This window comes from Spodoptera frugiperda, chromosome 13 (assembly GCF_023101765.2).
Source record: "Spodoptera frugiperda isolate SF20-4 chromosome 13, AGI-APGP_CSIRO_Sfru_2.0, whole genome shotgun sequence".
Classification (NCBI taxonomy): domain Eukaryota; kingdom Metazoa; phylum Arthropoda; class Insecta; order Lepidoptera; family Noctuidae; genus Spodoptera; species Spodoptera frugiperda.
In genome coordinates, this window is record NC_064224.1 from 3,472,186 (window position 1) to 3,500,036 (window position 27,851).

The 27,851-nt window shown below is 41.3% G+C and overlaps 1 protein-coding gene across 2 annotated transcripts in view; it reads left to right on the forward strand.

Annotated features, from left to right (window-relative positions):
• Positions 1 to 873: 873 nt before the first annotated feature.
• Positions 874 to 27,851, forward strand: part of LOC118270612 (actin-binding LIM protein 2) — a 38,119-nt gene continuing 11,141 nt past the window's right edge. For both annotated transcript variants that reach the window (XM_050698123.1, XM_050698124.1), the window contains exon 1: positions 874 to 1,457. In XM_050698123.1, the coding sequence (XP_050554080.1) occupies positions 1,253 to 1,457 (205 nt within the window). In that variant the 5' untranslated portion in view covers positions 874 to 1,252. The remainder of the gene's footprint in view (positions 1,458 to 27,851) is intronic.

A 27,851-nucleotide genomic window follows, 5' to 3' on the forward strand; every position in this document is an offset into this window, starting at 1 on the left:
GGCGTCCTCATGGTTGTATCTACTGTAGATTCTGGCTTCGGAAGGAGGTGGTGAACTTGCCCACTTTAAAAAAAAATCTCGTAACGGAAAATATTGTGAGGAAACCTGGACTTATCGTTTCTAATATTATAAGCTTGAAATCGCCAATGAGAAAACGTGGTGATTAATGCTGATAATAGGTTGATGATGACGATAACTACCCGCCTTTTTAGGGTTAAGGCCTTGCCATGATTCACAAATGCCGCTTCCTCCTGCCCCTAGGGTCAATTTACTTAGCGTCGACACTATTATGTCTTATTAATCCACTTTCCCTTACCAGACGTCATTACTCCACAGCTGCTTTGTCTTCCAAAACTTTGCTCACACCTTCCAAATTGTCCATCCATCTTTTGTTTGGTTGTCCTCTTCTTTTTTACGAGCGTTTATTTCACTTGCAATGTACGAAGGTTTTAATGTTTGCGAGTCTTGCAATGCAACTTTATTTAGTCTAATATAGGTCTCGTTCGTCACATTTGTATATTATGTTTGTGTGATAGCATTGCCGTGTCCGTGTACTACTTACCCAAGGATTAAGAATTGAAAGTTGCCAATATAATAATGCAATAATGTATATTTTTACCTTGTCTGAACTGTAGCTAAGAAACATTTCGCGGGAAGTGCATTGAATCGAATGTAACCGAATCTGATTCAAAGTAGTAAGTAATCGCTCATAGTCATCGACCGCGAAATGCTTTCATGGGTTCAATGGCCATAAATCGTTTTCCAAATCTATGCTTTAGGAAGTGAGGCTTTATTTATAGAGTTTGAAGCACGCGTCGCTCGCGCACGATGCGTGTTGCGCGGTGTGTCGGCGCGACGGTGCTCGCGCTCGTCACTGCCGAGGCCAGGGGGGCGCAGTGGTCGCGCGGAGTCGCGCGCGCCCAGTCACGGTCGGTGCTTTGCTAGTCTCGGTCACACCGCACGTCGCCGCCGCTTGTTCCAACGCCGTATCATCGCGCAGTATTTTTGTTTTCCAAATCGCTTAAGAGTGCTAGTGATAATCCGATACCGTATCGCCAATAGCGAGCATCAGTGGTAGCTACGTGTACGACGAAGCGTTGGCCGCTGCTGTGTGCCCGCTCTGTGCCGAATTGAAATTGTTCACGCTAACGAAACGTCGAGATAAATTCTTAGAGAGTGCATTTACAGGGGATTTTGTACGTGGTTACAGTATCCTTGTGTGAGTTGATAGTGTCGCTTTTTGTGAAACACGATGAGGCCGAAAGAGGAGGCTGACATGAAAGTCCAAACGGGGACATTCATTCTGTCTGAGAAAATTGACGATACAAAGTCGAAGAAAAGCGAAAAAGAAATTAAAAAGGAAATGAAACGGCTCGAGAAAGAGAAACAAGAGAGGGAGAAGAGGGACAAAAAAGCAAGAGAAAAGGAAAAAGAGCGAGAGAAACAAGCAAAGAAAGGTCAGTTTAGTAGTAGAAACGTGTTATAGAAACAAGTCCAGCCTTATCACTGAGTCACGTTATCATGATGTCATCTCTACTTTGCTAGGTCTGTCCTTCTGCGAGGCTGCGACACGCGTGACACCCGCCACTAATAGAGTTGCTCATTAAAAACGTCCACATTAATCCGAGTATTCCGAGTCTATTGTTGTTACGATTACATCATTAGTGACTTGACTTGACCTTGACTGACGTCATTTATCAAACATTCTCGATGATTACTCAGTATTTATAGCGGACTGATTATGTTTATCAGTGCCACTATTGCTAGTTGTCTCCAAGACCTGACGATATTGCTGCGGAGTTCGCTTACAGGGCCCATCGTATCCTTTGGGGCATACATTATAGCTGACGACTGACGAGCTCGTTCATCTCATCGTCATCTTTTATTACGCGTTATGAATCGCACAAACTCGTTTGGAATAAACAAACATAACTACATAATACATGGTATGAAATCAAAGATATAAATAATATGGATATTGCTGCAGCTGCTGTACAGCTGGAGTTTTCACTTTATTGGTACTATTCCTATGGTTATAACTTATAATACAAATACGACTACACATATTCTGAGGGCATTTGATACTTGAAGGAGTTGCAATCGCAATGTTCGTATGTGTTGTGGTTTCACTCATGGTCTACATCAGTTATTTAAGTTGATGCGAATACCAGTCTTGTATAATTTATATTGTGTCAAAATTGAATATTTTTTATTTTGAACTATCTCTACGAGTTTTATCTTTAAATTAAAGATTTTGTACCTGTGTACAAAGACTGGAGTGACAGTCGTCTGTAGTCTTCGATGTATTGCTACTCGGAAAGACAACCTGATGAATAGTCAGTGTACTGCTTTTATTTCATTTCAATTTTACTTGTATCGTGCTCGTTGCTGCTCTTGCTGCTTGCAAGCCAGCAAGCGAAGCTCCACTGGCTCGCGCACTGTTTGCATACAGGCACTGGGCAATGTCGTCACTGTCGCGCGTCTCGCGTGCATGCCGGCACGACTTCGCATCTGATTCAACAGATTGCAGCAACTACTCGGTACGTCCGCCGAGAGAAATCCCTCCCTTCGTGCGCAGGGCCGGTGATTGCCTGTTCGTGTTCCTGCACCTACTTATTTGGTCAATTTATACCGAAACAGCTTTCTTGTCGACTCGTTCGGTTCCTGTACATGAATTATTTGCAGTTTACGATTTCCTCGGTTCGGTTGTTTTCACCTAACTACCGTAATGCTTTCGTTACTTATTTATAAACTGTTTATGTTATGTAGGTTGTTGTAGGAATACAAACGAAATTATTTTATGTATATTTTTATATCGAGCGAACGACAACCTGTAAGATTATCGTCAGCCATAATGTGGTTATGAACTTTCTACCTTCAGCAATGAATTGTGAGTCTTGTTGTGCGCGCGAGAGTGCCCATGCAGCGGCCGCCTCGCACATCGCGCTCCACCGCTTCTGAAAACGATTGTAATGTTTACTGCTAGCCTACCGTACACTACATAACGTAATTATTTTGTCCCACTTTACTTACGTTATGTAATAATAAATGATAACTACGGGGGAGCGACTGCGGATTACACGTCGCTATCCATCCACTGCTAATGACGCCACACCGGGGACTTGGACAGTCCACCACCAGCTCCGATCTCCATCAACTAATATGTAGACCCATATCTATACTACGCTCACTCTCCAACTGCCGTTTCTTGCGTTCGGAGGTCTCTTATCCCCAATCTCCAAATCTCCAGTCCTTAAAACGCAGACAACACATTTGCAATTTCTCTGGTGTTCATGACCAACGCCAATTGCTTAACATAAGATGACCTGTCTGGTCATTTAGCCATATTTTTATGGGCAGTGAATAATCCTGTTAATTTAAATACATGCTGAAATGTATTGTAACTACTTGTAGGTTGTTATACCTTGTTATCATGCAAATGTGCAACAAGTGTTTCAATAAATGAATCAGTTGATTTGGCACTGGTCACTAATGGTCACCCCACGCCCAGATAGCAATAATTCATCATTAATATTCTATGGACGTGTCGCTGTTACAACAGTACCTAGTGATGTAATGCGATTACCATGTTCACGTAGAGCCGTTAGCCCGTGACTCAACTCATTTTGTAAACAAATACTTCTTTATGGCTTTGAATCTCGATTCGTATAAGCAATCATAATGTAGCTTTTAATCGTTTCAACATTCGTTCATTATAGAAAACTAAGGAATGGTGTGCAGCGGCGCGCGGCGCTCAGTGATGAACTGGCGAACTAGTTTTTCTTTAGATAGGGAAGGGCCAGATGTCCCTCGCCCCGAGCGCGAGCACGGGTGTCGGGGCATTGTCGTGACTCGCGGTACCGATATAACCGAGAGGGTGGCACGGCGGTCGTTCACTCGTGCGCCGCTCGCAGCTGGCCCGCGCCGCCACTGCCGCCACTGCCGCGCTCTCTGCTAGGGACGTGCTCGCGTTGGGGTGCGCTGCGGGACTCTCACTGCTCCAGTAAAAGAACGCGTCATAACTACTCATTTAAATTCATTACCATCGTATTTACAATTTCTTTTTCATCGCACAAAAATACTATGGAAGTTATTACTTACTTATCTGATAAGTATGCGTCAACTAGTACACATTCGACTCAACAGGTGTCTCGTACTAAGTAGGTTCGGTGTTGCTAAAAATACGTATTGTGATTTAAGGAGCAACTTTTTAAAATGTAGTTGTTCCTTTAAGAACGCGCCTACTAGATGGATGTAGGTGCTAGGCATAATCATAAAATTGTTTAGAAACCGAAAATAGAGCGTAATGGCGGGCGTTCCATTCACTCGTGTGTAGCTCGGCAGAGGTCGGCTGGGCGCGGCTGGCCACTTCCACCGCGAGCCTTCCATTCAATACTGCTCAGCTCCATTATAGCACATTAATGTATTTAAATATACTTACATACGTGTCATGCAGACTGTTATAGATCGGCCAAAGTTAGCTGGGTACAAATCAATATGTGTAAACCTACTTAGTGTGGGAATCTCAGTCAGCTGTGCAACTGGCGGAGATAATGCACGGACGCTGGCCGACACCGAGCCGCTGTGTGTCGCGTCGCTAGAGTGTCGAACTGTCGAGTATTGCACAAGTACACTTGTTGCGACTTGCGACACGCGCGCTATCGCCGCGACCTCCTGCTTCAGATACACATCGCTTTGATAACATGTAGCTCTACGTATATCAACTTCAGTTCTTACTGCGATTTGTTTGAAACAAATTGCGTCGAGACCATTCATTTCTGCTCAATAAATCGGTTAACCGCACTTGACGGAATTTTGATAGTTTTCAAAATGCATACGGTACCTAGAAAGTACTTGCATATTTTGTGGGCCATGGGGATTTGCGGTTATTAGGTATTTACAAAATAAAATTTCAATGGGAGGTAATTATATTAGTAATATCCATTACATCTACATAGACTACATAAATATGTCCTTACATCACTCGCTCAATTCCCAAAAAGGCTGATGACGTGGTGACGAACTTGTCATTTCTCTGTTGTTGAGCCGGTCTCCGCTGGTAAATAGTTGCACAGAAACCGGAGTAATGCTGATGATGACAGCAATAAGGATAGCATACCTATGTATTACAACAATAACATAACATCTACGTCAAACTGTTGTCAGTTAACGATGTCATCGCCAATCAAACAAAGTAATCGATTCGAAGTCACAGGTACTTTTTATGTTGTTTTGAGATTCAAATGTCCTCTGTCGTTTTGCTTATGATTGCTTTACTCGAAGTCAAATATACGAAACACGTCATAGGTTGAGGTAATTTTGCGAGAATACCTACATGGCCGCGACCGCTTCGCCTCGATCGACCGTGAAGCAGTACATAATATTATGATGTAGGTACTCGTGTATAGTTGTGGAGATAAGAATTTGGAGGTACGCACACTGGCACAGCGCTGACACCGCGCGCCGCCTCAAGGTCAAGGTGAGCCGTGTCCTCAACTGCAGCGCGCGCTACACCAGCCGGGGCGCAGCTACCGTTTACTTTCTCAACGACTTGCTATGATTTGCTAATTTTCTACTTTAAATGAAGATGATAATTTGTCCCTTCCTAAAATGAGGTGTCATAACATGGGTCCAAGTGTGTTAAAAAACTTATACATATAGTAGAGCTTTCCTCCAGTTTGTAATCAAAATTCAAAACTAAGTTTAGGGCCAAAAGGGATACGAGTGATACAACAACAGCTATTTATTAGAATTTCAATAAAATACACTTAATTCAGATGAGTTTGTGCAATGTTTTTTTATTTTATAATTGTGTGAATGTGGATGTGAATATTCTGTAGTTAGGGTTTTACTTAGTTTTAAATGTTTCCTTTTGTAAATACTAGAGGATTTCCGTGTATGTTCACACTTCAAACTGTAGACTGACTAAATAATTTTCAAAAGCAAAAATATGTCCAATGACTTTTTCTGCGAAATGTAATACCGAGACCGACATAATGTTTGTTCGTACAACTAAATTGACGACACGCGTGCACAGGTATAACATATTATATTATGTATACATATAATTATTAGGTATGTACATACAATACGTATTGAGGTATACGTGAACGTGTTTTATGTGACGCTCTCTAAGCGACTGGCTAAAAGTGACTATGTAAAGTCCTTTATTCTACCGTAATTTCTAAACGAGTGAAATATTTCAATCGACTCGGCTAAAGAGTATTGTAAGAATCCTTACTTCACTTCGAGTGACATAGACTAATCATTATTTCGAAAATGTCAACATAGCGTATGTGAGGTGATATTTCGAAAACTGTTCGTTCAGAGGAATGCAAGACATATTTTACATGTCGCCTCATAAATCAGTGGCTCAGAATTGGGTCACGTGGTGGCGGTGCGTGGCTACGGACTCAGGCGATGTACTGGAATACGTTAAGTAGGTACCTTGCTATTCTTCACATATTAAATAATTAGAAATGCACATACACATAACGACCAACCCCCGAAATGTGCTCTTTGTAACTGGTAACTCCTGGTGTTCTTGCGCAGTGCAGATCGCTAGACTATGATCTGCTTGCTTCCTACATCGTATAAAATTGGGTGTGATAGTGTTAGAGCAGTAGGTCGTGAATAATACAACCGAATAGCGACGTGTGATGTGAAGCTTCATACAGTGCCGAGTAGTTCAGCCGCGCTGTATTTTGGTAACGGATGTTTTGTTTGGGCCAACATTTTCACATAAACCATGAATGTCTTAGTAACGTTGGCTCGTGCGGCGTTGGTATCGGCTATGGCGGCGGTCCGACTCATTCAATATCAATTCGGTGTAATCAGTCGACCTTGGTTCCGAATTGTTTCGTCTGTCGGAGAGGAAGCCGTCCCCTGCGACCAGTAACTGGTGCTCGAGGTCGGTTCCTTCATTAATTGCGCTGATTCCTGCGGATCAGTGCCAGCGGATGACTGGTCGCGCTGTGATGTGACCATGGCACGAACTCAACTCTAGCCGCAAAATTATTCTAGTCATATTATAGGAATTTCAGCTTCCTAAATACAGTCGGATTGAGAGCAGGGAATTTGACAGTAAATAATGCATAGGTACGTGTAAGGGGAATGTTTCTGAATTAATGTTGTAACGTTTATGTATCCCAATTATATGAGTGAAGTTCATACTGTACACATTTTTAAGAATTTGGCTCAAAACTTTTCGACAACCGACCTAGGATTTTATTTGGTAGGTGAAAAGATAAATGTAGTGCTATTTTCTAAAGAATGTGAGCTCTGTATCAAGATTCGGGTTCTGCCAAGGAAAACGTGAAAAGAATATATGTTTACGTACCATAATAATTGTTTAGTTGGCTACTCACTGAGGTCTCAAAGTTCGCACCGATTCACTCGCCATCAAATCTGTTGTTTGCTGCAGTCAGGCGCCCGGCGCAGCGCTAATGGACATATTAACGGAGTGTTTGTTTCATTAGTGAGCGTGGAGCCTATGTGGGCCAATGGAAAAATAATTACTTTGACTATACCTTACGGTTCACGTGTGTACATGTCTTTTTACAGAACTTCTCTGATAAAATAAAGCGACCTAAATATCTTCTGGAATGAGCTATGATTCGTAACTGATCGACCGGTAAATGATCAGACTGATAACCTGATGGTAAACAATCGGCATCGCTCATGGACACCCGAAACACCACTTACAAGCGCGTTCAGGGGTTATGAATCTAATTCTGGAGGGATTGAGGAAATTGGGGAAGTGGTAATTAGGCTTCCGGTTATCCCACCCACACGACGAAACAAACCACAAGAGTTGTTTGAAGACGGTTTTCTGTGAAGCCGTGAGCCGTGATATCACTCCGGTCGAACGTCGTGGAAGTATGGTCCTCCTACAGTTAGTTTAGTGAGTTGCGGAAAAGATACTTTTAAACAGAGGTCCCTTGTTATTTTTCTTCCTAGTCGTATTGTTCATTACGCAGTCGTGTGCCAGAGAGTCTCGTCTCGTCTACAACAGCGGCGGCGCTACAACCAGTTTGCCGGAGTTGTTTGTCTGGTGTGGTCCCGTGTCGCACGTGGGGCGCCGCGCTTCGGGCCGTTGTTGTCAATTGGTGTGTTATTGCTGATGACGTCATTAACAGTAATCTGCGCATTTAGTGGCACAGGCAACGGTGGCGTGCTTGTTTCACGATGCTAATTTTTTCTGCTGGTTCATGCTCCGTATGTTTTGTGTTAGCGCTCCCTATAAACGGAACAAGTCGAGCGTTTATTGTTACAACTATTAGCTCATTGTACAAGTGCGGTAATGCCGAGTGACAGTATTAACTAAATGAATGAGTATGCGACAGACCGCGGCTGGATCCGCTTTGATCCCGCCAGCGGAGCACATGTGACCCGCTTAGGGTTGACTGAGAATTACTCGCAGCGGATGCTCTTAATATAGCCATAACTACTATTTATAGTAAAAAAATGTTTGTACGGAATAGAATCCTACTAATATTATAAATACGAATGTTTGTATGTTTATTTGTTACTCCTTCACGTCAAAACGGCTAAAGGGATCGAGACGAAATTTGGAACAGGGGTAGATTATGGAATATAACATAGGCCAACGCAGGCGAAGCCGCTGGCTGAAGCCAGTATAAAATAATATTAGATACTAGGGTACTGCATACCAACCTTCTGTTACCGGTGTGTTCTGTGTCTCGCTTCATGACTTGAGTGCGTTACATTCACTGACATTCATTTCCCACTTGCCTGTTTCCAATACGTCACTTATAAAGTCGTTCGCTTTTTGTCATTTTAGTTGTATTGTAAACTGGTCAATATACCGCTCGCAAAAAACAAACATCGTACGTACATAATTAAAGTTTGAAAATTTCTCTTGGACCATTAAACGATGCTATTACCTAGTGGCATTTGATAGGCGGCGTGCGCTGAGTTCATTAAAAAGCAACACCCACTGCACGTACAGGGCGGAATTATAAACAGCTACAGGAAAGCTTACTTTTTGCTCTGGATGTATGTTGCTGAAGCTGACACTGTGTATGTAAGTTGTACGCCGGCGCGGTCCGTAACATAGGTGTCGGTGAGTCACAGTAGCAGCCATCAATTGCGCGCGCTCACTGCGTCATCCGGGTCAATTGGACCAGTTATGTAACATTACGGAGACTGTCACTCGCATGCGACCGCCGCTACATAGCCTACACGCGGCGCGGTAATCTTGCTTTAACTTCATTCGACGATACTATAGTCCCGGTCCGCGGCCGCGGTGCAGGGGACACATCTGTTGTTAATCTCGTGTCACTGTATTGCTTCTCTACTCCCCACAAACTCTGGTTTTTTTTTTTTTTTTTTTTTTTTTTTTTTTTTTTTTTTTGAGGGGGGAAAATCATCCAATGACTTCTCCCGCCTTGGGTGAGGCGGGAGGGAGTGTCAGACTCTTACTGACTAAAAACCACCCCGTTCCTTCTCCTGCTTTGAGCCGGAGCCCCGGTAACCTTTTACGTTGTCCGCAGCTCCGGAAAACTCTGGGTACTAACTGCTACTATCTATAATTGACCTTTTTTGTTTTTGTCCAGTCTCTGGCTCTGCTGTAGTTGGCTTACAGGAGTCGCAATTTAAAATAATGTGAAAAGCAGTTTGTCCCAATATAAAGATGGTGGACCAAGTTGCTAATGTTGTCAAACTGACATGGCCCGAACTGGTCCGGCTGTGCTCTGCTCTGTCTAACTCTTACACTCGCGATCTGAATCATTTCATTGAGCTGCGCTAATCGTGGTTATCACAAACTGTACTAACATTTTTTACAGATAGGTATGACGATAAGTTATGATAAATTACATTTAATCAAACAGATAAGGATTGCCTGTAAGTATTTATAGCTCGCTACACGCGTGCGACACGTCTAGTTATTTACAAACCATAACGTACACATTGCAATTTTATAACTTTTGCAGCTCGTCTTCGTTGATAGAAAATATAACTAAACAGTTAATTGTCTCATCGTAGTTCCGTATATCGTAGAAACACAAACAGCGCCGAATCGTAACATGATTGCACCGCGAAAATCTATGTCGTGTCAACCGCACGACACGACGACGCGCGGCGACGCATGCATCGCAAGTATTTGCATCAACATACCTGCGATGTTTACTCTTGTTTCATCTCCGAGCTCCAGTGCAAATAGAGGGGTGTTAAGCTGTTCTATAATGAACGGTGGTGCGTGAGTAAATACACGAGCATATAACTCGTTGTAGACGTATGGTACGAAATCGAGTAATTTTGACGTTAAGCGTACCTAAAACCTATATCATACCTAGCAGTGCCACTCGCGGCTGGCCAGGCAGTGATTGAAGACATGACGGACATGGACGCAACACTCGGAAGCGGCGCTGCCGACTGTCGCGGAAGCGCACTCACTACACATCCGCCGTGCAGCGTGTGCCGAATGCGTTACACGGCCTCGCACCACCTAGGCTTGTACAGTTTGACTACAAGTATCGTCCTACATTGCTTATCACTCCACGCCTCTGCGGAGGACAGAACAATGAGGCGGTACTGAGTACTAAGTGAGACATAAGAACAATGTTGTGGCCGGGCTTGTAACGTGCCGCATGGTCGCGTGCAGCCGTCAGTGCTGCAATGGTCGCGGTCATGGACCTGCGGCTCGCTGGCGACACGCGACGTGGCAGCGACAACAATGATCGCAAGCAAATCGAGCTAAAATACGAAACAGCTGGTCATTTTGTCCAAGTGACTGGCCGCATTCACTGGCCTATTGGGTATTTGTGACTAATTCGCCTATGGTAGTCTATTACGTACTTATGTAAGAATATACGAGTATACGAGAAAGTAATTCGTGTTGTCTTGGTACAAAGCTGAATTCGGGCACCTAAGGTTGTATTGTAGTGCACCTTATTATTCCTACTTGAGATGTGGAGACATTGTACCAAAATATAGCCGCGGCGCGCTCGCGCAGCTCGGCGCATGTGCTGCCCTTGACATTATTAGCGGCCGCCGCGCGCCGCCGGTGACATCACCGCAGCACCGCATCAGCCCGAGCGCCCACAACCAACACTCCACCAGCTCACCACGCAGCCAACACCTGCCCAGCATTGGTTTACCTTGTAGCAAAGCTCGTGCGGATGTCCAGACATGCACATTATTATGAGATGTGTAGGGGGCTTACTCTTGCATCCAATATCGGTCGACAATGATATTGTGAAATTTCCTACTCTTGAGTTACAACACTAGCGGCACTAGCGCCCATGCATCCGTATTGTGGGGATATTGAATAAACTAAATGGTATTGAATTTGGCTTTAGGTATATTCCGCGCTCTGAATGCTATTTGTATAGTTTTGACATTGAATTATTATTGAGACTTTATTGGATTGAAATTGGTCCTCTTTGGCGCAACCTATTTAAGTAATGCCACGTAATGCACCAAACTCAGACAGCGACAGTATAATTTACGGCAGCTATTAACAATATTAATTAATTAAGAAATTTTAAAGAGAAGTGATTGACATTAAGTAGTAAGTTGGTATAGATACACTACGAGTTTGGACTCTCAGACTGTGATTCAAATATTATTGTTTTTATATTGATTCACGAGATTCAGAACCGTGAAGCCGTAACGCGATTTACTGCACATTACGGCAATGTTTCGGCTATTGACAGGCATTTAGTCGGCAATGTCATCGTGTGTGCGCATGAGTCGGTGTGAGCGGCTGTTTAATGGCGCATTGTGCGGGTCCGCGACCGATGGCCCGGAACGCGCTTTGTTGTGCCGCCACCTCCGTCTCCGCTCCGCTCCGCTCCCGTCACTAGAGTTAGGCTGGCTCTCGCCAAGACCAAAGTTACTCCCATCACAATAACACAGTACCTATTTACCTGTTCGCTATCTGAACTCGTAACGTAGTAATTAAGATGTTTATGATAATTTTGTGGTTTTCCTTGAGCAGTTTGTTTCCACGATTTATTAGGTGGTTCTTTTTCCTGCTTCATGTCGTTTGGCGGTATTATTACGCCATTGCCTTAATGTTGAATCGGTACGTACGTCGCATCAGGACACAGTGGTGCTGCCTGCTACGCTCAGTTTATGAATGAGCCGGGACACGGGACGCGGCGCCGGGTGTAGCGGTGGCGGTCGCGGTGTTGCGCAATGCTTCGCCACGCGACGACGTTTGCCAACAAATGCGATGCAAATGACGTCACCGACCACACAACACAACACTGTTGACCTCAGCGTAATACAATATTAAAACAGATGCCATGCTGTAACGGCTATAATCGAACTTACTTTCCGATTGTTTTAAAACTAGCGACTCGAACCGTGTATGTGTACATACGTTACGTATAATGAATAATGAAACATTCAGGTTATCGCACAGCACAGTTTCTACTCAAGTTTTCAGAACGAAAACAAACTGATGGGCAGGTTAGGTACTCATTCGTTACAGAATGACTCACTTTCTGTTTCTGTGGCGTATCAATCCAATGTCCAATGTCCTGGTTACTGGATATAATTAAATAGTCAAACGAACTTACCTGTAAGTGAAGTTCGACTGTAATTATTCTTGTTGTTGCATTGTCCGAAGATGATTAGGAAAACAGTTGTAGTCTCGGCGTTAGTCCGTGGCGTCACACATAATTTTAAAGATTAAAAGCTTAAATTTCTGAACGCAGCCATGCACATTGGCAACACTGCGTCTGCAACACTAATTTCATTAAGTTCATAGCCATTTATTGGTTTTACAACATAGGGTTCATGTTTATATTTATATAACATGAAGGATCTGGGTAGGGTGGGACTAATCATCTTCGGACAATGCAACAACAAGAATAATTACAGTCGAACTTCACTTACAGGTAAGTTCGTTTGACTATTTAATTATACTTGTTGTTGCATTGTCCTCTATGATTAGGAAAACAGTTGTAGATGTTCAAAGACCAGTTGTAAAAACAATAACCATTTGTTTAAAAATAACAATCAACAGAGTTATTTTTTAAAAAATATACACTTCTTAATTAAATATATAACTGAACAGTTATATATCTATTAACTGCGTAATTCAAACTAATTCCAAATATCATTCACATTGTTGAAGAAAAGGTTCTAAGAAAACTTTTATTAATTATTGGTCTGTTATGAAAAAACTTGCAAAAAATTTAAGACTCTCCAATCCAAGCAGCCGTTCGTCGTATTTCATCAATACTTCCCCACTTGCTGAAAACTGCTAATGTTGTTGCATGTCGGGTACTGTGTGTTGAAAATACACTAGTGTCAATTCCACTCTCTTCCATGGCTCTTTTGACCCAACGGCTGATTGTACTGAAGCACACAGCTTTATATGGCTCCTTTGTAGATACAAATAAGCTAGTACTTTTAAAATCACGTAAACCCTTTGTAACTTTTAAATTGTTGACCACCGCAGTGGCTGGACATACTCCTTTCCTAGCATTAAAGAAAAGGATCAGTTATAAAAAGTTGACCCTGTTTGGTCCTAAAGTCTTGATCAATCTATCTTTTACAAATAGATTGATGAATTGATTAATACAGTCTTGTTTAATCATTATATTAATAATATTAATCAGGGCTACTGTTTGAGCCCTTTAACCCGTGGCCAACGTTAATAAGGTTTTCTTGGTAACAATCTGCAGATAATTCTTTCTCTAGAGTATAATTCTTTTCAATATAATCAAGTACAAAGACATATCCCAAGTATTATTATATTTGGGTTTGGGGGTCTTAATTTAAAAAATCCCTTGAACAATCTTTTGATCTAATGATCGGTATCCAAATGTGGTCCTATAACTAATGATAGAGCTAATCTTACGGAATTCAAATTACCATATGTTACTAACTGTAACTCTTTCATTGAATCACAAAGTACGGTACTGAAATAACTTCAGTAATGGTAGGCTTAGTAATGTTTATATTTATGGATTTAAATACTTAGCCTATGATACTAATGCACATGCATGCATGATTTGCATGATTCAAAGTATCTTTAGATATTGAATTCATCAAGACAAGAACTGCTTCATCACAAATTCCTAACTCTATGTTTTCCTGATAATGCTTCTACCATCAATACCACTTTCTTATAAAAGGGGTGTAACAATCTGGAATTATGCAAGATAAGGACTTAGAAGGTAAAAATATAACAGGTTCCTTTAACAATAATCTATTAACATTAACAATAACCACTGAGTGACCCAATGGGGCACAACTATTATACCTGTTGCTTTGTCTGTAATTTATTTTCTAGGGTTTTAAGAACCATAGAGAATGGAGGAGAAATAATAAATAAAATAAGCTGTATTTAGTCCAAGGAATGGTGAAAGCATCAACTGCAACAGCTCCTAGGTCTGGTTGCCATGACATATAAGTGCAACACCTTGCATTAGTATATATCAATAACCTTTGGATTGTTTATATTGCTCAGTTCCCATTTTGTAATGTCTATCTTCCTATCTTCCTTCTAGACTCAAAAAAGCTATCACACTATCTTTAGTGTTTATGTAATTAGCATCAAACAATAGTCTTTTAAAATTCACACCATTGCCAAATATTCTTAGAAATCCTATGTAAAAAATTATATTAAATTCCTTCTAATCTATTTATACATATAGGTTACAGCAGTAATATTATCACTATTTCTTCATTTATAAGCAAACATTTTTAAAACAAAAAAGGCAGCTATTCATTCCAGTGAATTTATGTGAGCCCTAGACTCTTTAATTAGCCTAAATTCTAACTTTTTTATACAGTAATTCTTTTATAAGCTTGGAAAAAACAATAAAAGAATATATTTCTTTCCTTTTCAGTAATGTTAAGAGTCATATCTATAGTATTGTATAGTAACAATAAAAGTTACAGTTGTAACATCACACTTAACTATTCTCTTTGCTCGGCTAACTATAAATCCTAATGTTTTTAGTAAATTCACAGTTGCTTGTATGTTTTGTATACACTGTTGTTATAACAATTTTGTTTATGTAACATAATAACATAGTTGTTTCATATACTTAAAAAAACAAAAAGTCATCTAAATAGATAACTGATATACAACCTCTTTCTCTTAAGAAAACCATCATTGGTTCATGATTTTTGTGAATGTTGATGGAGCCGTACAAAGGCCCAAGAATAAAACATAAGTATTTAAATGATAGTGTTTTCCTTAAAAATAAATCTTAAATATTTCTCACTATCCTTGTTGATACTTATCATATAACAAGTATATTTCAGATATAAGATGACAAGAACATCATCTTTTTGTAAAAACTTGCACACTGTTCGGTATTTTCCAATTTGAAATACTCAGTTTCAACAAAATTATTTAAATTCTTTAAACTTAGAACAAAACGAAAAGTTCCATTGCTCTTTTTAACAAGGAAAATAGGTGAACACAATGAATCTTTTTACAGGTTTGCAAGTTTGTATTGCTTTCATAGCAAGTACTTAACTGGTTAATTTCTGCGGTGATCTGTAAAGATTCTAGTTCAGAAAACCTATCATTTTGAGTACAACTCTGGTATGGTTTACTATGCAAAAGGATTGAATATCCTGCAACCCAACCGAGAATAATTGGATCTTGAGTTAAACTCTGGTGTGGTTTATCACACAAAGGGGTTGAGTATCCCGCAACCCAACTGAGAATAATTGGATCCTGAGTTATCAAGTTTTCAATTATTTAAGTGGTAGTTAAGTCTACTCACCTGTTGGTTCATTTGCGTTGAGGTTGACTCCTCTTGCTCTCCCTGGTCCTGACTGCTGCTGGTGTTCTGGGTGACGGCCCCCCCTCTTTTTAGCATCTGCCTGAGGAGGACCCCGCCAGTTTAAAGCTTTATTATTATTTATTTTAGGAGTACCTGTCTGAGGCACCCAGGTACTTCGCTTTGTAGTGAACCTTTTTGTTTCAGCCACCTCAGTTCTTGACCAGATCTCTTGACTGATCTTGCTGTTCTGATCTCTTCTCCTAGATCTTCACCAAATAGATAGATTTCTGTTCCAGATTGCAATAGAAAATCTTTCACATTTTTATTTATAACTGATAACAGGAGGGACTTACGTCTCTTTCTATCTAAATTTATAGTCACAGAGTAGGATTGGAGCATCATTCAGTATTCTAATGATATCCATCTATGTCCTTAATTATCTCTCATGCACATTTGAAGACATGAACCCAGACATGCCAAGGCTGTTGAGGTTTGTTTCTGTTTTGTTTGTATCATTTGGTCACACTTCTGGGATTATTAATCATTGATTGTAGTGCTTACCTCCGGGTTTAACAAAAGATGCACCATTAATTTCATGTTGGAGAACGGTGAATTTTCATCAGTATGCCATTCCCCCAATCACCTTTGTGCTATTTGTTTGTGTAACTCTCCTCCTACTCTCACCAGCTGTGACTTCACACCTTATATGTCTATTACCTGAGGATCCAACATCTCTTCATGTGGTAAGACTTCAGGTAATTCTCATAAAGATTCTATATTTTCCACATTTACATCTTGTTGTACAATGTACATATGTATCATTTTGTTGAGCATTGCTCAATTCTATGCATTCATTATCCGGAGGGACATTTTCAATGTCTTCCTCCATGTAGTGTGATAATGTTAATGGTGTCTTTCCAGTTTCTGGAAGTAAAACACAATGCAAGCTGTGCTTATGGTACAGCATGTGACTTATGGTACAGCATGTGGCGTATGGTACAGCATGTGGCTTTCGCCACATCACAATATAACCACGTAAGTTCCCGCAGAACTTCCCTTGAAGGTTATAAAGACTCAACCGCGTGTGCTCCCACAGAACACCCCAGAGGTTGATTATTTGATAGCTTAGCAAGACTCAACCGCGTGTGCTCCCACAGAACACCCCAGAGGTTGATTATTTGATAACTTAGCCATTGTAGACCACGTACGCCCCCGCAGGACGTCCCACAGGTCAGGCCAGTTCTTGCTAGAAAATAACCGGCCTTGTAAATGCTCGTGCGATTCCTTGTACATAAGTATCTATCGCGCATGAAATAGCAAAATGTCGCCGCGTCCTTTACATACACATGCAAAGCGCAAGATGCCCAGGCACAAAAGTAAAAACACACGTTCTTTAAACGGTGTAGCGTTAAATGTTTTGCTGCATAGCGAAGCTATAAACTTTGTTGCAAACTTGCAAAAGATGAAAGGCCGGCCATTTTCGTACCATCATCGCTCGAATCGGAGCTCAAAAGTTCCTTTTCAAGTTTCTTCAATTTCTTCAGCAGTTTTAGATCTTGACTCCGACTTTATCTTTCCCATATTACAGTTTTAGAAACACTTATTTTAACTAAAAAATGGTAAAAAGGTGGGAAAACGTGACGCCGTTACGTGACATAAAATCCGAATGAAATTAGTGTTGCAGACGCAGTGTTGCCAATGTGCATGGCTGCGTTCAGAAATTTAAGCTTTTAATCTTTAAAATTATGTGTGACGCCACGGACTAACGCCGAGACTACAACTGTTTTCCTAATCATAGAGGACAATGCAACAACAAGTATAATAATATTATCCATTACTCACATAAACAGCTCGCAAGCGTCCACTGCTGGACCGTGTGTATCCTCTACTACAAAGGCGTTTGCCATAGTCTCCATCTACGCTCGCAGGCGAGTTGGAGAGCTTTAAAGAATCAGGTGTATCAGATGGTGCTGCTGCCCGGTATCTATTGAATATGTTCGACAGTTAGGTACGTACGTACGGTCGCAGGAGAGAGGAAGTGTCACCACATGCCAAATTAATACAATAACGTAATGAGACGCATGCACAATGTCAGTGTGGACATGTCACGCACTAGTTACGCCTGCGATACCCCGCGCCCCGCGGCCCCGCCCCGGCCCAGCATCTGGTGCAGATCTGAGATAACGCGCTCTGCACTCGTAGTTTCATCATTATTGATACTCTAGACCTAGACTAGTGTTTACAGACCTTTTTCCTTAAGAGTTCTTTACTTCTTTACCCAAAGGATAAAAATGGGCACTCTATTACTATCCGTTGCGGTCGGTCCGTCTGTCTGTCACCAAACTGTATCTCAAGTGTGCAAGTTCGATTCGCACTTGGCTGGTTTTTATTTCATTAAATAGGGATCAAATTATTGTCAGATTTACATTAAATTTAATAAATATGTTTGTGTGCTCAACTGCTCACACAACGATAGAGTAGTCTGCCTGGTCATTTGTGTTAAGCTCGCTGGCATGGAGGACAGAGACTTACATTAATTTCAATTTGCATGAAGATCATAGGAAAACTATAAAACACAATAAGTGTTGGACATGTCCTCCATCCCCCTTATCTCTACATTGGTATTCATAAACTGTATGTTTTTGTTGCAGGTAAGCCTTGCCAAGGTGAACACGGTGTACATTATAGCTATTTAAGTTTACAAGTGTAGGCTAGGTAAAATAAATACATCGGTGTTACGTAGATAAAGGTGTTCGTAACAATCGTAAGTAAAGATGTGCTCGTGAACGTGTTGCGGTAGCGAGGCAATAGTTCGCTTGTAATACGTTGTGTCAAACTTTGGTCACATGTTGCTGCTTTGTATACGGGACGCGCCTGGTCGCACGGGGAGCTTCTGTTCACTAGTGATTGGACAGACACGCGCGAGGTGCGACTGTGGTAATTAATGGAGTCAGTGTAGCGAGGGCATGGGAAGACATCAGGTGGCAATCGCCGCCACATCGAATTTCATTATAAATCGAGGTGTGATCGCTTTTTGAATGAATAACATAATTATGGTTTATGCGAAGACGGCAGTGAATACGGACACAGGTCACGTGACCAGTTGTAGTGTAACAATGTGTATGCTAAGTTGTCGCTGTTGTCGGTCGCGCGGCGCGGACTGATTGACTCGATTGTATTGTGTGCAGCGATTCAATAGCGACAACATAACGGGAGCGAGCGTACAGCGCACACGGCCACTAGCATGTCGCTTGTGGCCACCGCGACAACTGCTCATCTGCTCCGATGTGCATCTTGCTTGTAATTATCTTCAGTTAAACACCCAAACCGACAGCTCATCATATCGTGGATAAGTTTATAATGAGTATTTTACTTTTTAATTTTAAATTACTCTCCACTACTCAAGACGATATAAATGAGCTAGCATTCGAAACTATACTTATAATCACTTGTTGGTGCTCCTGATGAATGAGACCAGCTTTCTAGTAATCTGCGAGTGCGGCACGCTGTGGTCGCAGTGAAGCTCGGTGAAAGCTTACTGTAATGGCGGCTGTACACATTAGCAGGGCCCGAACAATCACTTTTAACTTCTCTATCTTCAATGTCTCGGAGCATGGTTTGCAGCTCAAATACGATATCTTTACACCCAAATTCACACGATTCCATACCGATTCCAGAAACAAGAGGTCTTCATTTGACAGACAGCAATACCACGATCCTGTTACGAGGTACTCAAGACAATCTAAATGTTCTTAACTAAGTTATATTTATCTGAACTAAACGCTTAGTTACGGGTAGAAAATATGAGAGTTTAGGGTTCACATCATACTACATTACAAGACTATGATATATTTTCATAATCTCCAGTGCGCATGCGCATCACGAGCGGCTGGCTGCACCGAGAGAGGGTCGCTAGAGTTGTACAATTATTGTGACTTACGTATTAGTCCATGTGGGAGTGCGGCCGCATTAATGGTTCCCATCCTGCGGCGAGGGGGCCGCGCCCGGGCGAGCACGCGACTACTGCGCGCTGCCGCTGATTGTGTACCACTGTACCCCGTCCACGGACCTGCATAGCGCCGCGTTATTGGACATTAACAGCATTATCGAACAGCATGGGCGTTTAACGTGAGGGTCCATGATTCGGCAACAATGGGCCATCTCGAACGAACGGATACCAAGACTTTACAGTAAACCGCCGTGAAACACAACGCAAGCGTTGTGTGTAGCTTTGTCCGTGAAATAACAGGAGGCTTAACCCTTAAAGCGCCGTCGACACACATATAATTTCTCTGGTGTTGCAGTTGTTATCAATTTACTGTACCTACCTACCTACTTGCATTGACAATCAAATGCTGGGCACATATATTATAGGAGATGATGGCAGCTTTTTGCTATAATCAGTCAGTGAGTCTTCACGAATGTAATAACAACACTCTGTTCTAATGGCTACTGTAATTAGTGTGTCATTCTGTCGCTGCACTACAACACCTGGAGCATTGCTTTAGCCCAGCTCTGAGTAAATACGTGAGTGGTCGTTGCTTCTGGCAGCGGCCTCCGAAGCCAGGATAAAAAGCAGCATGTGTGTTATTTCCGAATATAATTATATCTCTATGCCAAATGTATTCTAAATCCGTTCAGTAATTACAAACGAATTTGTAATACGTATTAACGATTTAGAAGTTGGAATAACAAAAATCATAATCTTCCTCCCACATGCCAAGTACCTACTTCAAGTGGTTAGCCAACCCAAACTGGAGAGTAGTAGTATAGGAATTGGATTCAGTACTGTGTCCTGTACGTCCAGTAGTAAACTACTCTGAACTACAGTGACGCTAAATCGACTGGTGATTGGTGGGTTTACTCCTGTCACATGTCTGCCTGCATGTTGCGCTTCTGTGGGTAGTGTTGGCACAGGTTGCGTCGGTCCCGCGAGGCGCGCGGCCGTCGTGTCGCCGCAATGCCCGGGGGTCCGCGCCGCGCCGGCCACTGCTTGCTTACTCCATATTCAGCGTGTTGTTAATTAAACTCACGCGTTATGTTTTCCCAATACTATGCGCATGTCATCACCTAATTTTCTCACAGAGGTATGCGCTAGAGTGCCTTTTGTGAATGGCGGAATGCCTATTAAGACCTGGTAGAAGCCTGTGATGATAACGAGGCAGTCTATATTTCTTTTTTTACACATTGTCATATATTTTGTCTTCGAAGGTTAGGATATAGCTTTTGGTAGGTACATAACATTAACTTTTTACCAGTTTATGTTATGAGTCTCTATGAAAGGGTGAATCTATTGCCAGACACCATGCTGTTGTGACAAAAAGCCGAAAATCCAAAACCTGTGCATCGAATCAAAGACCCTTTCGTTCGGCAGTCAGGGTTTCTGCTGCTCGACCAACTGGGCTGTCCCACAGTCAATATCTTTTATCTTAACTTTTAAAATCTGACTGTTTTTGTAGATGCAGGTTTAAAGTGTACTTCGTTTGCTATTTTACGAATCTTTACCGAATAACAACGGGCGACACAATAAAGGTGTGTGTTGTTGTAAATTGTAATGCTAGTAAGCTGTACAGCCTCCACGCATCTTGCACTATCTATCACTAACACTATCAGACCTTTCTCTACCATCAAGGTGTCAAGGTGCCACGTAACGTCCCATCGCGTCAATCCGACAGAGCGTGCGACATGGCAACATGGTCCACATCGACAGTTTCACAAAAGCTGAGGTTGACGAGGTCGCGCGATGGCCATCGCACGTGAAAGTGTTCCCTGTACCTTTACTTGTCTTGTTGTTCACAAATTAGTATCGGCCGCTAACGGAGCGGACACTGCTGAGATCATCTATCTACGTCTTGAGTGCTTCGTGCATCACGACAAGTCATCTGATTTCGTTTTAAAACATCAATGTCATGTTATACAAAAGGATTTTAATCGAGAGCATAGTATGGATAGGACAAACACCTAAGTTGTTGCTTCCCTTACATACATAGCTGTTTATTTTATGTATGTTCGTCGATTACGACAAGGTTTATGGGTGGTTTTGCGTGATTCGTGATGAAATACTCGTAGTTGTAGTTTGGTCCCATAACAAATACGCAGATTGGTTCAGTAATTCAGTTTTTATTTATGAGCGTTATAAAGTACTTGAACGATGTCATTTTCACGATACTTCGTACATTTGTACATCGATTACTTAAGCATTTCCGGTCCCATTTGCATGATTATTTTTTGTTCGGTAGGGTATACTTTCAAGTTGGTACTATTACCAGCTGGCGAACATCTGATGATGAGCTTCCAGGATCGAAGGGAACCCTTCAATTATAAGCTTTTATCGTTAGAGTTATAAGTTGGTTTTTTATTTCTAGGTCATTTTTATTATTTGTATCGGGAAAATCATCCAATGACTTTTCCCACCCTGTGTGAAGCGTGACAATGTGTCAGACTCTTACTAACTAAAAACCACCCCGTTCCTACGCCTGCTTTGAGCCGCAGCTCCGGCCGTTACGTTGTCCGCAGACCCACCTATTGCAGTTCATTGATTTATCCATCGTTGGCAACGAGTAACTCTGTGCAATTGATCAATCGTGACATTTACCCACAGCGAAGCTACATTCTGGCTTTGCAAGTTTAGTGATTGCAGTTTGATGAATTGAGCTTGGTACCACCGTTTCAGCACGTGTCCGTGTGTGTGTGTTTGTTGTGTGGAGTGGGAACAAATAACGTCACGGTATATTTTAGTAAGGCCAGTCATGATTGTAATTGCGTCCTACACAGCGCTCCCAATTCCGCGAACTAGGACGAGCCGTACACGCTGCGGCGCCGGGCAGATGGCGCGCAGCATCGGATCTGCCGGCCGCCGAAATATTGTACGCTTCCAGGCTCGGTCAAACTCTACGTGTGCGTATCTATTGCGTATACATTAAAATATTAAATAGATAAGCAGTCGGGGTTTTACTAGATAGACACTAAACCCAAAACTGTGATTAAACATTTTTTTCTTTCTGTCTGTAAGTGTTAGGCATCACGCAAAAACTACCGGTCCGATTACGATGAAACTTGGTATAATAATTATACTTTAATATCCTGGGCATCACGCTGGGTGTTACTAAAATGCCGCATGCTACTGAAAGGCTTACACAATAGGAATAATTATAATCTGTCCAACTCCGATGTACAGGTTGGTGTATGGCACGAGGGCACGGCGCGGCTACAGTTTAATTCAATTAACCTATTGAAATGGACTAATAAAACTGCTACACACGTAGTTTTAATTGACCGCGCGCCCGATGCCGATTGAGTAATTTACTTGTGAACAGTAACCTGGTCCCCCCATTGTGCAACTGTATGACACAGGAGAGCACCAGTGCTTAGTGGTGTGCATACGAGGACACAATTATACACACCGAGAGAACAGTGGACGGTGGATTGTCTTTTAAAAAAGACGTTGCCCCACACTAGGATTTCCTCCTATGTGGTAGGTGCGTTTACAAACAAATTAATGTTCGGAGTCTGGGTAGAGTCTGGGTTGCCGAGCCGGAGCCCCGGTAAACCCGCTAGGTAGTCCGCAGCTCCAGACTTTGTCAACCCTGCACTCAGTTTTCTACCGCGTCACTGGATTATCATAATATACCTATCCTTAATTATGGCTCATCTATAATTTATCAAATCAAGGAATATTGTACACTTTGCTGCAGTATTCCGTAACAGTAACCGGCATCCGTTTGTTAATCTTGGCTTATTGGTGTCTGTCTCTGCTGCACACTGCCAGGGGGCTAGCGACTGAGAGGGACACGTAGGTATGCACTGCGCGCCGGCGCATTCCTCGCCGCAAATTAGCGCGGCGGCGGCGCCTCAGATAACCTATCTCAATAGAGCGCCCTACGTATGGTATTCCAGCAGCTGGCGCGGCGCCAACCCGCCGCTATATTTATATCGCACTACTCCACGGAATTCCGAAAAACACTTTTGACTATACGCGGCTGTGGCTGTGGCACGTTTGTACACTCGATAGATGGATAACTCGGCTGTTTGTTGTATACGAGTGCTACAGTAATGGCGTTACAAACATACTTACCACCCGCTCGATGGAACTTTATAGAAAGTTGTATTACACTGATAATGAACAACTTGCTTTTCGTGCGTTTTCTAAATAAACGATCTTCAGATTAGTAGAAGACATAGCGATAAAAATGTTCTGTTTTTAAATGGCTTTTTCTTTGTTTGGTAGAAAACAAAAACCATTAGCTCGAGTTTTCCAACTTGTGCAACCAAGACTTGACTCCTATCAGTCTGCCACTGATTTTTTTTTATTATTTGTATCGATTGTTTCAATAGCTGATCAAATCTTAATGCTATGTTTCTATATTACATTTTTTTATGTCAGGAGGAAATCCTCACAAGGCGCTTAGCTTTTTGGGGAAAAAGATTTGGGAATGTGGTTGTATTGGTATACTACTGAGGAGCACTTGGGAAGTTATATCCTTTCAAGTCAAATAAATATCAAAATTCCCAATTACATAATTAATTATACCTGATTTGGAGATCGACCCCAAGATCTTATGGTCCACAGTGGCGCTCAGCTACCCCTCAGTAAAGCTCGCAGATGTGCGAAGTAGTTTCTGTCGAAATGCGTTATTCTGTCCGGTTTTATCAGGGAACCATTCCTAAGTGTAGACCGTTGGTGCATGTAAGTAGAGTCAATGCGACGCGTGCCGGCGGCCGGCAGCCGCGCCGCTGCACCCGCCGACCTCAGTGGGCCACAGCTGCAGGCGGCTCGTGCCACGCCCACATACTGAACTCTTTACTCTATCCTCAACTGAGCAATCACATAGGGCCTTTGTTACAATGTAACCTGAATGACGTCATTTTAACGCGTATGTATATCACTCAGTCATTATTTCAATTCAGTCGGTCTCAGAAAAGTAATGTCTCTTAAAGAACATTAATTTTCTCATGTCGTGTAATTTTCCGATTATTCAAAGTTGTTTACTCAGTTTTTCGGAACAGAGACAAATCGCACGCTATTCAGATCTGTCCATTCACACTTATTATAAAATTAGTTCGTGTAAGGTACACACTTACAAACTCTCACATTTACTCGTATAACATTAATAAGTAGGACAGGAATTAGGCAGGATGCGAACAGGGTTAGTATGAAGCTCCGGCACGGAACAGTATGTGTCCAAGCAGAGAGCTCGCCGTTACCTCCATATCATTGACTGTATAAAGTGCATGGATTAACTCAGCAGGGCCAGGCGAAACCATTTCCAAGCTTTTTGAACCTGATGTTGGTCGATTCCTTTACCAGGTCAAAAATTGTCACAAATTTACGTTTCGTTCAATTATTACCAAAATGCTCAATAAAACGATAAAAAATAATAACCTCTCCGAATTATTGATTTCGCTTTTAAGGGCGGCTTGCGCATCGTCGCTAAATACAGTTTAAAAGTGACGTAAACGCATTTAGTCTGTTAATTACATTTAGCGTCTTGCACAACAAAAATTTAGGCACTAATCACGTTTAGCAAACTGTCAAAGTTAAATACCCAAAGATGGCTATTTAGCTTCGCTAAATACGTTTAGTACCAGTCGCGCGTCATCATATTTATGTAGGTTATAGACATTTTACTATTATTTTATAAAAGATTGTAAAGAGGTCGGTAGGAAGTTTGTAAGATGGATTTGTGGGAATTGTATTCTGACGACGACGAGAACATTATAGAATATATTAATAGACCGAGGGAATTGTTTGAGAGAGCAGACTTATTTGGAATGTATTCGGACCACAAATTCTTTAGGTTTCGTCTAACGAAAGAAACCACAATATTTTTGTTACAGCAAATTTTAATAACTCCACATTTAAAAACCAGCAACAAGTAAGGAAATGTACTTTTATTAATGGATATGGACTGCCTCGTTGGCCGAGTGGTTGCAAGTGCGACTCCCGGGTCGAGCAAAGTATTACTGGGCTTTTTCGGATTTTCGAAAATTTCTCAGTAGTAGCACGGAGTCTGGACATGTGCCCGGTATAAGGCAATAGGCTCACCACACATTATATGGGACTTACAACATAAATTGTGAAAATTGGGTGTAAACATAATGTGTGGCTTAAAGGCGTGACGATATGTATGTATTAATGGATATTCAATAAATAGTAATGAATAAAAACTAGCAACAAATAAGGAAATGTACTTTTATTAATGGATATTCAATCAATATTAGCTATTTTGACCTAGTCATTTTGCTTTTCACTCTGTTTTATTTGGTCAGTCTTTTTGCACTCAATAATATGGGTGTATGGTTCCATCGCTGCAATCAGTGAAATCTGTTCTTCTTTTATAAAATTAGGACCCCGGGCCCTAGAAGAAATACTTTTGTTTGCCATGGTAAATATCACTCAACTAAAATAATTATTAATCAATAAAAAATACCACGAGAACACTTCACAAAATCACAACAGCACAATGTGTGACAGCTGGGTTGACTTGATGTGTCAGTTGAAAGTTCGTCGGTCCATATTACGCATTTTTGTTTTAAGAAATGCAACAATTTTGCTCTAAGTCAAATCTACAACGCATGAAAGTGTAAAAAGGAACGCAAGAAACTGCATTACCGACTCTCTAAATACGATTAGTTAAATTACCATCCAAACGGACATGAGCAAGAGATTTTTAATTGTATTTAGGTTAAACATATTTAGGGCGGCTTGCGCAACATTTGGTCTAAACAGAATTTAGTTAAATGTGTTTATCTTGCTAAATATGTTTAACCTAAATACAATTAAAAATCTCTTGCTCATGTCCGTATGGATGGTAATTTAACTAATCATAGTTAGAGAGTCGGTAATGCAGTTTCTTGCGTTCCTTTTTACATTTTCGTGCGTTGTAGATTTGACTTAGAGCAAAATTGTTGCATTTCTTAAAACAAAAATGCGTAATATGGACCGTCGAACTTTCAACTGACACATCAAGTCAACCGAGCTGTCACACATTGTGCTGTTGTGATTTGTGAATTGTTCTCGTGGTATTTTTTATTGATTAATAATTATTTTAGTTGAGTCATATGGCCATGGCAAAAAAGTGTTTCTTCTAGGGCCCGGGGGCCTAATTTTACAAAAGAAGAACTGGTAATACTGCTTGCAGCGATGGAACCATACACCCATATTATTGAGTGCAAAAAGACTGACCAAATAAAACAGAGTGAAAAGCAAAATGACTAGGTCAAAATAGCTATTATTTATTGAATATCCATTAATAAAAGTACATTTCCTTACTTGTTGCTAGTTTTTATTTATTACTATTTATTGAATATCCATTAATACATACATATCGTCACGCCTTTAAGCCACACATTATGTTTACACCCAATTTTCACAATTTATGTTGTAAGTCCCATATAATGTGTGGTGAGCCTATTGCCTTATACCGGGCACATGTCCAGACTCCGTGCTACTACTGAGAAATTTTCGAAAATCCGAAAAAGCCCAGTAATACTTTGCTCGACCCGGGAGTCGCACTTGCAACCACTCGGCCAACGAGGCAGTCCATATCCATTAAGAAAAGTACATTTCCTTACTTGTTTCTGGTTTTTAAATGTGGGGCTATTTGCTGTAACAAAAATATAGTGGTTCCTTTCGTTAGACGAAACCTAAAGAATTTGTGGTCCGAATACATTCCAAATAAGTCTGCTCTCTCAAACAATTCCCTCGGTCTATTAATATATTCTATAATCTTCTCGTCGTCGTCAGAATACAATTCCCACAAATCCATCTTACAAACTTCCTACCGACCTCTTTACAATCTTTTACAAAATAATAGTAAAATGTCTATAACCTACATAAATATGATGACGCGCGATTGGTACTAAACGTATTTAGCGAAGCTAAATAGCCATCTTTGGGTATTTAACTTTGACAGTTCGTTAAACGTGATTACTGCCTAAATTTTTGTTGTGCAAGACGCTAAATATAATTAGCAGACTAAATGCGTTTACGTCACTTTTAAACTGTATTTAGCGACGATGCGCAAGCCGCCCTTAGCAAGATAAACACATTTAACTAAATCCTGTTTAGACCAAATGTTGCGCAAGCCGCCCTTAATGTTCAATGTTCTCATTTGTCTAGGACAA